At 41.8% G+C, this 12,412-nt stretch overlaps 1 protein-coding gene across 1 annotated transcript in view; it reads right to left on the bottom strand.

Annotated features, from left to right (window-relative positions):
* Nucleotides 1-12,412, bottom strand: part of eml3 (EMAP like 3) — a 42,057-nt gene that overhangs the window by 13,060 nt on the left and 16,585 nt on the right. The window contains exons 2-3 of the mRNA XM_038995873.1: nucleotides 3,410-3,583; nucleotides 2,987-3,101 (exon numbers count right to left, since the gene is read on the bottom strand). Of these exons, the coding sequence (XP_038851801.1) occupies nucleotides 2,987-3,101; nucleotides 3,410-3,583 (289 nt within the window). The remainder of the gene's footprint in view (nucleotides 1-2,986; nucleotides 3,102-3,409; nucleotides 3,584-12,412) is intronic.

The following is a 12,412-nucleotide window of genomic DNA, read 5'->3' on the forward strand; positions in this document are numbered from 1 at the left end:
GAATACAAACAAACATCACACAGAATACTATTAATTTACTCAACTCTAATAACAAGACTTTCCTAAACAAGTTAAATGCTGTGAGTGAGTGAGAGGACTCACTGGACAGTTTATTAAGTACACCACACTGTTCACGAAAATGAATCGCTCCTACAGACAGTGAGTCACGTGGTCGTGGATTGCTATATAACGCAGGCAGACAGACGCCGCCGCATTCAGTTCCTGTTCGACAGGTTCTGTTCGGCAAAACGAGTGACCGAAGCGACTTTGAGCGTTGTATGATCGTCGGTGCCAGGCACGCCGGATCCAGTATCTCAGAAATGACTGGGCTTTTCACGCACAACAGTGTCTAGAGTTTACCGAGAATGGTGCAAAAAACTAAAAACATCCAGTCAGCGGCAGTCCTGTGGGCGAAGGCATCTTGTTCACGAGAGAGGTCGAATGAGAATGGCAAGAATGGTGCAAGCTAACAGGTGGGCCAGACACAGACATAACAGTGCAGTACAACAGTGTTGTGCAGAAAGGCACCTCAGAACACATAACTCGTTGGTCCTTCTCACGGATGGGCTATTGCAGCAGACGACCACACCGGGTTCCACTCCTATCAGCTAAAATCAAGAAGAAGTGGCTCCAGTGGGCACACAATCACCAAAACTGGACAATTGAGGAGTGGAAAAACATTGCCTGGTCCAACCAATCCCGATTCCTGTTGCGTCATGCTGATGACACAGTCAGGATTTGGCTTAAGTAGCATGAGTCTATGGAACCATCCTGCATGGTGTCAACGGTACAGGTTGGTGGTGTACTGGTGTGGGGAATTTTCTCCTGGCACACGTTTGGTCCCTTGATACCATTTGAGCAACAAATGTTTCCGACATCTTGTTGAATCCATGCCACAAAGAATTCAGGCTGTTCTGGAGGCAACTAGATGGATGAACCTAATAAACTGGCCAGTGTGTATATACAGAATAAAACTACAGTAAATTTGTATAGCGCTTTTCATTATACAGTTATATCTCAAAGCTCTACAGAGGATTTTTTTTAATGATATACAATAAAAACAACGTACATTTTGAATCAAGGCAGGGGCTAGGTGCTAAATACATTTTAGATTGGGACTAGGAAAAAGAGTCTATGAATGTTACACATAAATATACACACCTACCTACCTACCTACCTACCTACCTACCTACCTACCTACCTACCTACCTACCTACCTACCTACAGTTGAAGTCGGAAATGTACATACACTTAGGTTGGAGTCATTAAAAATCATTTTTCAACCACTCCACAAATTTCTTGTTAACAAACTATAGTTTTGGCAAGGCGGTTAAGACATCTACTTTGTGCATGACACAAGTAATTTTTCCAACAATTGTTTACAGACAAATTATTTCACTGTATCACAATTCCAGTTGGTCAAAAGTTTACATACACTAAGTTGACCGTGCCTTTAAACAGCTTGGAAAATTCCAGAAAATGATGTCATGGCTTTAGAAGCTTCTGATAGGTTAACTGACGTCATTTGAGTCAATTGGAGGTGTACCTGTGGATGTATTTCAAGGCCTACTCAGTGCCTCTTTGCTTGACATCACGGGAAAATCAAAAGAAATCAGCCAAGACCTCAGAAAAAAAATTGTAGAGCTCCACAAGTCTGGTTCATCCTTGGGAGCAATTTCCAAACGCCTGAAGGTACCATGTTCATCTGTACAAACAATAGTATGCAAGTATAAACACCATGGGCCCACGCAGCCATTATAACGTTCAGGAAGGAGACGCGTTCTGTCTCCTAGAGACGAACGTACTTTGGTGCGAAAAGTGCAAATCAAATCACAGAACAGCAAAGGACCTTGTGAAGATGCTGGAGGAAACAGGTACAGAAGTATCTATATCCACAGTAAACCGAGCCCTATATCGACATAACCTGAAAGGCCGCTCAGCAAGGAAGAAGCCACTGCTCCAAAATCGCCATAAAAAAAGCCAGACTACGGTTTGCAACTGCACATGGGGACAAAGACCGTACTTTTTGGAGAAATTACCTCTGGTCTGATGAAACAAAAATAAAATTGTTTGGCCATAATGACCATCGTTATGTTTGGAGGAAAAAGGGGGAGGCTTGCAAACCGAAGAACACCATCCCAACCGTGAAACACGGGGGTGCCAGCATCATGTTGTGGGGGTGCTTTGCTGCGGGAGTGACTGGTGCACATCACAAAATAGATGGCTTCATGAAGAAGGAAAGGTATGTGGATATATTGAAGCAACATCTCAAGACATCAGTCAGGAAGTTAAAGCTTGGTCACAAATGGGTCTTCCAAATGGACAATGACCCCAAGCATACTTCCAAAGTTGTGGCAAAATGGCTTCAGGACAACAAAGCCAAGGTATTGGAGTGGCCATCACAAAGCCCTGACCTCAATCCTATGGAAAATTTGTGGGTAGAACTGAAAAAGCGTGTGCGAGCAAGGAGGCCTTACAAACCTGACTCAGTTACACCAGCTCTGTCAGGAGGAATGGGCCAAAATTCACCCAACTTATTGTGGGAAGCTTGTGGAAGGCTACCCGAAACGTTTGACCCAAGTTAAACAATTTAAAGGCAATGCTACCAAATACTAATTGAGTGGATGTAAACTTCTGACCCACTGGGAATGTGATGAAAGAAATAAAAGCTGAAATAAATCATTCTCTCTACTATTGTTCTGACATTTCACATTCTTAAAATAAAGTTGTGATCCTAACTAATTTTTACTTGGATTAAATGTCAGGAATTGTGAAAAACTGAGTTTAAATGTATTTGGCTAAGGTGTATGTAAACTTCCGACTTCAACTGTAACATTCTGGTCATGAAGTCCAAAGACTGTCAAACTATGCCTTATTTCCACACATTGATCATGTTTGAGCCATATCTCCATATATGGCTCTGGACAAACATGCCAGCCAACCCATTCCATGCCCACAGTCCCTCTGCACTGGCCTGGCACAGTACCTGGTGGCAGGGTGGCGGGGGCTGTCCAGGGCTGAGCTGGAGGACAGTTTACGGGAGCTGGAGAAACCGTCAGAGCAGTAAACCTGGTTCAGGACACGGGAGGCTGCAGGGTTTACTGAGGACACACACACACACAAAAAATGGACACAATCACACACATTTAGTGCAAGGATGGAATTTTTATAGAAGCACAAGACACGGGAAGGATAATGTATCGGTTACAGCTTATTGCTTGTGTACTGTAGTTAATCATCTACAACCCTTTTCACACTACTGAGCCGAGCTGCACTTTACAGGCCTGGTTAAACATTCAAGATATTTGCTGGAACCGTGCGGTGAAGAAAATATCCAAGCCAGCACCGTACGATTCGGGCACAATAATGTTAAAAGAATACAACTGTGGTCTGATGGTTGGCCATCCACCTGCGATGATTTGCTGTTTAAGCAGGGGGATCAACTGGTCGTGGAGGCGGAGCCTGCGTAGCGCGTCGGCCAGTGATGACTTCAGTAGCGTGATCTCATCTTCCTGCGACTGCAGACGCCCCTCCATCATGGACACACGGTCTGGGTACTCAGCGCTGCTGCCGGACACGTCATCTGTGCAGACGGACCATGACAACAAATCAGGAGACAGTATGGAACCACATGCTGTCAGATAATTTGTGGATATTGGGGAAAATAAGGACAACCAATGGTAGTCTATATCCAACTCAATACTGTCACTCCATTGGCAGATAGGATTGTCCTCTAGACAAATTAAATATAGAAGTGAAGTACTACTATCAATACCAATGCATAGGTTGGATACAACTATAAAATGCAAGATGGGAAAACTTAAAAAGATGCAAGCAGTAAAACATGACCCCGGTGTTGTAAATACTGCTAACAGCCCACAAATATTCCTCAAAAGAGACAGGAATCCTTCCATTCTGCATGAAGATGAGCCTCCTGCAACGACTGACTATAAAGCCAACATTAATGGCCTCATCCAGCACTGTCTACAACTTAAAGGATGGGATGACACTTCATGAGTTGAGAGAAACATATTTACTTACTCTACTTGAACATCATGGTACTCTGACACTGCTAATTTACTGAAGTCCTTTTCCATCACAAAAAGAAGGCAGGAGACTGTTACCACCATTAGTAAAAGAAGGCAGGAGACTGTTACCACCATTAGTAAAAGAAGGCAGGAGACTGTTACCACCATTAGTAAAAGAAGGCAGGAGACTGTTACCACCATTAGTAAAAGAAGGCAGGAGACTGTTACCACCATTAGTAAAAGAAGGCAGGAGACTGTTACCACCATTAGTAAAAGAAGGCAGGAGACTGTTACCACCATTAGTAAAAGAAGGCAGGAGACTTACCACCATTAGTAAAAGAAGGCAGGAGACTGTTACCACCATTAGTAAAAGAAGGCAGGAGACTGTTACCACCATTAGTAAAAGAAGGCAGGAGACTGTTACCACCATTAGTAAAAGAAGGCAGGAGACTTTTACCACCATTAGTAAAAGAAGGCAGGAGACTTACCACCATTAGTAAAAGAAGGCAGGAGACTGTTACCACCATTAGTAAAAGAAGGCAGGAGACTGTTACCACCATTAGTAAAAGAAGGCAGGAGACTGTTACCACCATTAGTAAAAGAAGGCAGGAGACTGTTACCACCATTAGTAAAAGAAGGCAGGAGACTGTTACCACCATTAGTAAAAGAAGGCAGGAGACTGTTACCACCATTAGTAAAAGAAGGCAGGAGACTTTTACCACCATTAGTAAAAGAAGGCAGGAGACTTACCACCATTAGTAAAAGAAGGCAGGAGACTGTTACCACCATTAGTAAAAGAAGGCAGGAGACTGTTACCACCATTAGTAAAAGAAGGCAGGAGACTGTTACCACCATTAGTAAAAGAAGGCAGGAGACTGTTACCACCATTAGTAAAAGAAGGCAGGAGACTTTTACCACCATTAGTAAAAGAAGGCAGGAGACTTTTACCACCATTAGTAAAAGAAGGCAGGAGACTGTTACCACCATTAGTAAAAGAAGGCAGGAGACTGTTACCACCATTAGTAAAAGAAGGCAGGAGACTGTTACCACCATTAGTAAAAGAAGGCAGGAGACTGTTACCACCATTAGTAAAAGAAGGCAGGAGACTGTTACCACCATTAGTAAAAGAAGGCAGGAGACTGTTACCACCATTAGTAAAAGAAGGCAGGAGACTGTTACCACCATTAGTAAAAGAAGGCAGGAGACTGTTACCACCATTAGTAAAAGAAGGCAGGAGACTGTTACCACCATTAGTAAAAGAAGGCAGGAGACTGTTACCACCATTAGTAAAAGAAGGCAGGAGACTGTTACCACCATTAGTAAAAGAAGGCAGGAGACTGTTACCACCATTAGTAAAATAAGGCAGGAGACTGTTACCACCATTAGTAAAATAAGGCAGGAGACTGTTACCACCATTAGTAAAATAAGGCAGGAGACTGTTACCACCATTAGTAAAAGAAGGCAGGAGACTGTTACCACCATTAGTAAAAGAAGGCAGGAGACTTTTACCACCATTAGTAAAATAAGGCAGGAGACTGTTACCACCATTAGTAAAAGAAGGCAGGAGACTGTTACCACCATTAGTAAAAGAAGGCAGGAGACTGTTACCACCATTAGTAAAAGAAGGCATGAGACTGTTACCACCATTAGTAAAATAAGGCAGGAGACTGTTACCACCATTAGTAAAATAAGGCAGGAGACTGTTACCACCATTAGTAAAATAAGGCAGGAGACTGTTACCACCATTAGTAAAATAAGGCAGGAGACTGTTACCACCATTAGTAAAAGAAGGCAGGAGACTGTTACCACCATTAGTAAAAGAAGGCAGGAGACTTTTACCACCATTAGTAAAATAAGGCAGGAGACTGTTACCACCATTAGTAAAAGAAGGCAGGAGACTGTTACCACCATTAGTAAAAGAAGGCAGGAGACTGTTACCACCATTAGTAAAAGAAGGCATGAGACTTACCACCATTAGTAAAAGAAGGCAGGAGACTGTTACCACCATTAGTAAAAGAAGGCAGGAGACTGTTACCACCATTAGTAAAAGAAGGCAGGAGACTTTTACCACCATTAGTAAAAGAAGGCATGAGACTTACCACCATTAGTAAAAGAAGGCAGGAGACTGTTACCACCATTAGTAAAAGAAGGCAGGAGACTGTTACCACCATTAGTAAAAGAAGGCAGGAGACTTTTACCACCATTAGGAGGAAAGAAGTTAAAGCATATGTTTCTGGTTTTCTCAACCTTTTGCAATTTCCAGCAGCTTCGCAAAAAAAGGAGTGGAATGTTCTAATTGTTTATCATCAGGTTGTGTTTAGGGAACAGGGTTTAGCTAAAATGATTGTTAAGTGTCCGCAGACCTACTTTCTCTAAAGTGTTGGGACTGCCTATTCCATGATGATTCTGGACATGTCTACGTTTCCTGCTAATTTCCTGAGACATTGCAGTAGGAAGACTTGTTAATAATTAGGTGGTGTTTAACAAAAGGATTTGAGTCTGTTAGGACATTAATAAGTCGCCACAGACTTACATTTTATCTATATGTGTGTACGTTTTGGGATTGGGTCTATTCGATCATGTGTGTTTACATTTCCAACAAAATCCCTCAGATTTGAAAGCGAAGAAGACAGCATTCCTGTATGTCGCAATGTCATGTGAACAATGATCAGACCCTGAGCCAACTGCAGCTTGTTTATAGTGCGGCCTACACTACGTTCAGCGTTGTTTGACCACATTTGCTATATTTTAGTGTGTTTAAAGTTTCAGGTTTTATTAGTCTTATGCATGGGGTACGCAACAAAATGCTTCCTTCCTTCTCGACAATGCAACAACAAAAATTAATAATAAAAATGAACAATACTAACAAAGTAAATGGCTCAGTAGAATATAATAAGTAAGGGATAATTAACGAGAGGCTGTGTGTTCTCTGGAAAATAACAAACGACGTGGATGGTGGGTTCCACGACGCGCTATTCCACGTCGTTCGTTATTTTCCAGACAACGCATAGAGCCCCGAGTTGATTATCCATTTTACACCATGGCTATAATTTAGAACATTTACCACTGGAAATGTTTTCATTTGCAGGTAGAAATGTGTTAAACATCCACTGAGGTAGCGCGCAAATTTACTAGAGACGGGACAGTAGTTGTCTTGAAAACCAAACAAACAGACTTGCTAGTTTAGATAACCATCAGTCCTAGCTTGCTATTATTAAAATCTAATTCCATCTAATTCCATTCTTACATATTCTATTACCATTGAATTATACCGTGCGTTATAGGGAAATAATGCACGCTCTAGAATAACCTTCAAGCCAATCAGAAACTAGAATTTAACAACGCCACAGTATAAATATGTCAAATCTGTCTGGGCCAGGGAAAATGTAAATTGTCTGATTGATTAAGAACCTGCAAGGAAAGAAGCTTTCTGATCAGGTCTAAATAGATTGTTCTAGTGATAATGAATTTCTCGCGCTTCGTATTTAAAGCCATATCAACTTTCTTGGTTGTAAAATAGTTTATTTTTAGGACATTACATTTACTGTTAGATTAATACATGACTACTAGAAGTGGGTATTATACTTAGCGTTAGCGATCTAGCTAATGTGTTTTGAGTTTTCACTTCCTCATGTGGTGAATAAGCCCCAAAATAAATTAGCCTATGATATTAGTGCACATAAAGATGTAGACAAATTCTCTATTGAAAAAAAAAATATATATATATATATAAAACCCCTTATTGTCAATTCACAATTCATGACAATCAATGGATTAGGTTGCACATCAAAATATCTTGAACCATCCATTCCTGCTTGGGCATGTTAGATGAAACAACATTTTTTGGATAGCCTACCATCTCAGTAGTCTATTACACAGTCGAAAGCACTGTGAATGACTTTATAAAAGGTGAATGATATTGCATGATGCCGCGGAAGAAAATTGGTGCGACCAAATCCTGGGGTGGTGCCATTGACAATTTTTTTGGTAACCTGCTGCAAAGGGATGTGTTCTTCTACCAATTTGGCTGTTGGGAACAAAATCATGCGATAAGATGTCATGCAGAAAAATATGTTGAAAGGACAAGGTTATGTATGTTTGTGCACATAGAAATCAGTGATGTACAGTGCCTTCGGAAAGTATTTAGACCCCTTGACTTTTTCCACATTTTGTTACGTTACAGCCTTATTCTAAAATGGATTAAATACAAATCCTCAGCAATCTACACACAATACCCCATAATGACAAAGCGAAAACAGGTTTTGGGAAATTTTATCTAATGTATTAAAAATATATAACATAAATACCTTATTTACATAAGTATTCAGAACCTTTGCCATGAGACTCGAAATTGAGCTGAGGTGCATCCTGTTTCCATTGATCATCCTTGAGATGTTTCTACAACTTGGACTCCATCTGTGGTAAATTCAATTGATTGCACATGATTTGGAACAGCACACACCTGTCTATATAAAGGTCCCACAGTTTACAGTGAATGTCAGAGCAAAAAGCAAGCCATGAGGTTGAAGGAATTGTCCGTAGAGCTTCGAGACAGTATTGTGTCGAGGCACAGATCTGGGGAAGGGTACCAAAACATTTCCACAACATTGAATGTCCCCAAGAACACAGTGGCCTCCATCATTCTTAAATAGAAGAAATTTGGAACCACCAAGGCTCTTCCTAGAGCTGGCTGCCCTGCCAAACTGAGCAATCGGGGGAGAAGGGCCTTGGTCAGCGAGGAGACCAAGAACCCGATGGTCACTCTGACAAAGCTCCAGAGTTCCTCTGTGGAAATGGGAGAAACTTCCATAACGACAATCATCTCTGCAGCACTCCACCAACCTGGCCATAATGGTAGAGTGGCCAGACGGAAGTCACTCCTCACTAAAAAGGCACATGACAGCACGCTTGGAGTTAGCCAAAAGGCACCAAAAGACTCTCAGACCATGAAAAACAAAATTTTCTGGTCTGATGAAACCAAGATTGAACTCTTTGGCCTGAATGCCAAGCATCACATCTGGAGGAAACCTGGCACCATCCCTACGGTGAAGCATGGTGGTGGGAGCATCATGCTGTGGGAAAGTTTTTCAGCAGCAGGGACTGGTAGACTAGTCAGGATCGAGGCAAAGATGAAACTGTTTTCTGCCCCTCCCAAAATTTTGAATTTGTAGATAATTGGCACTCTTTCTGGGACTCACCCACAAACAGGCAAGCCTGGCCTGCTGAAGAGTGATGGACTCCATCCTAGCTGAAGGGGTGCTCTCTTCTTATCTGCGAACATAGACAGGGCTCAAATTCACCTAGCTCCACAATAAGATAGGGTGCAGGCAGCAGGCTGTTAGCCAGCCTGCCAGCTTAGTGAAGTCTGCCACTAGCACAGTCAGTGTAGTCAGCTCAGCTATCCCCATTGAGACTGTCTGTGCCTTGATCTAGGTTGGGCAACACTAAACATGGCACTGTTCGCCTTAGCAATCTCACTGGAATAAAGACCTCCTCCATTCCTGTCATTATTGAAAGAGATTGTGATATATCACATCTCAAAATAGAGCTACTTAATGTTAGATCCCTCACTTCCAAGGCAGTTATAGTCAATGAACTAATCACTGATCACTATCTTGATGTGATTGGCCTAACTGAAACATGGCTTAAGCCTGATGATTTTACTGTGTTAAACGAGGCCTCTCCTCCTGGTTACACTAGTGACCATATCCCCTGCACATCCCGCAAAGGTGGAGGTGTTGCTAACATTTACGAAAGCACATTTAAATTCACAAAAACAACTGTTTTCAGTTGAGCTTCTTGTCATGAAATCTATGCAGCCTACTCAATCACTTTTTATAGCTACTGTTTACAGGCCTCCTGGGCCGTATACAGCGTTCCTCCATGAATTCTTATAGGATCTTGTAGTCATGGCAGATAATATTCAAATTTTTGGTGACTTTAATATTCACATGGAAAAGTCCACAGACCCACTCAAAAAGGTTTTCGGAGCCATCATCGGGTTTTGTCCAACATGTCTCCGGACCTACTCACTGCCACAGTCATACTCTGTGGCAGTGTCCCGTGGAATAAATGTTGTGGATCTTAATGTTTTTCCTCATAATCCTGGACTATCGGCCCACCATTTCATTACGTTTGCAATCACAACAACTAATCTGCTCAGACCCCAACCAAGGATCATCAGAAGCCGTGCTATAAATTCTCAGACAACCCAAAGATTCCTAGATGCCCTTCCAGACTCCCTCCACCTACCCAAGTACGTCAGAGTACAAAAATCAGCTAACCACCTAACTGAGAAACTCAATTTAACCTTGCGTAATACCTAGATGCAGTCACACCCCTAAAAACAAAAAACATTTGTCATAAGAAACTATCACCCTGGTATACAGAAAATACCCGAGCCCTGAAGCAAGCTTCCAGAAAATTGGAACGGAAATAGCGCTACACCAACTGGAAGTCTTCTGATTGGCTTGGAAAGACAGAACCGTGCATTATCGAAGAGCCCTCACTGCTGCTCGATCATCCAATTTTTCCAACCTAATTGAGGAGAATAAGAACAATCCAAAATGTGTTTTTGATACAGTTGCAAAGCTAACTAAAAAGCAGCATTCCCCAAGAGAGGATGGCTTTCACTTCAGCAGTGATAAATTCATGAACTTCTTTGACGAAAAGATCATGATCATTAGAAAGCAAATTACAGACTCCTCTTTAAATCCGTGTATTTCTCCAAAACTCAGTTGTCCTGAGTCTGCACAACACTGCCAGGACCTAGGATCAAGGGAGACACAAAAGTTTTTTGATACTATATCTCTTGACACATTGATGAAAATAGTAATGGCCTCTAAACCTTCAGACTGCATACTGGACCCTATTCCTACTAAACTACCGAAAGAGCTGCTTCCTGTGCTTGGCCCTCCTATGTTGAACATAATAAACAGCTCTCTATCCACCGGATGTGTACAAAACTCACTAAAAGTGGCAGTAATAAAGCCTCTCTTGAAAAAGCCAAACCGTGATCCAGAAAATATTTAAAAAATAATAATAATAAATAAATAAAACTATCGGCCTATATCGAATCGCCCATTCCTCAAAAAAAAAATGAAAAAGCTGTTGCGCAGCAACTCACTGCCTTCCTGAAGACAAACAATGTATACGAAATGCTTCAGTCTGGTTTTAGACCCCATCATAGCACTGAGACTGCACTTGTGAAGGTGGAAAATGACCTTTTAATGGCATCAGACCGAGGCTCTGCACCTGTCCTCGTGCTCCTAAACCTTAGTGCTGCTTTTGATACCATCGATCACCACATTCTTTTGGAGAGACTGGAAACCCAAATTGGTCAACATGGACAAGTTCTGGCCTGGTTTACATCTTATCTGTCAGAAAGATATAAGTTTGTCTCTGTAAATGGTTTGTCCTCTGACAAATCAACTGTACATTTCGGTGTTACTCAAGACTCTGTCCACAATTGTTTTCACTATATATTTTACCTCTTGGGGATGTCATTCAGAAACACAATGTCAACTTTCACTGCTATGCGGACGACACACAGCTGTACATTTCGATGAAACATGGTGAAGCCCCAAAACTGCCCTCCCTGGAAACCTGCGTTTCAGACATAAGGAAGTGGATGGCAGCAAACGTTCTACTTTTAAACTCGGACAAAACAGAGATGCTAGTTCTAGGTCCCAAGAAACAAAGAGATCTTCTGTTGAATCTGACAATTAATCTTGATGGTTGTAAAGTCGTCTAAAAAAAACTGTGAAGGACCTCAGCGTTACTCTGGACCCTGATCTCTCTTTTGACGAACTTATCAAGACTGTGTCAAGGACAGCTTTTTTCCATCTACGTAACATTGCAAAAATCAGGAACTTTCTGTCCAAAAATGATGCTTTTGTCACTTCTAGATTAGACTACTGCACTGCTCTACAGTCGTGGCCAAAAGTTGAGAATGACACAAATATAAATTTTCACAAAGTCTGCTGCCTCAGTTTGTATGATGGATATTTTGCATATACTCCAGAATGTTATGAAGAGTGATCAGATGAATTGCAATTAATTGCAAAGTCCCTCTTTGCCATGCAAATGAACTGAATCCCCCAAAAATATTTCCACTGCATTTCAGCCCTGCCACAAAAGGACCAGCTGACATCAGGTCAGTGATTCTCTCGTTAACACAGGTGTGAGTGTTGATGTGGACAAGGCTGGAGATCACTCTGTCATGCTGATTGAGTTCGAATAACAGACTGGAAGCTTCAAAAGGAAGGCGGTGCTTGGAATCATTGTTCTTCCTCTGTCAACCATGGTTACCTAAAAAGGAAACACGTGCCGCAATCATTGCTTTGCACAAAAAGGGCTTCACAGGCAAGGATATTGCAGCCAGT

This window comes from Salvelinus namaycush, chromosome 6, assembly GCF_016432855.1.
Source record: "Salvelinus namaycush isolate Seneca chromosome 6, SaNama_1.0, whole genome shotgun sequence".
In the NCBI taxonomy this organism is placed as follows: Eukaryota; Metazoa; Chordata; class Actinopteri; order Salmoniformes; family Salmonidae; genus Salvelinus; species Salvelinus namaycush.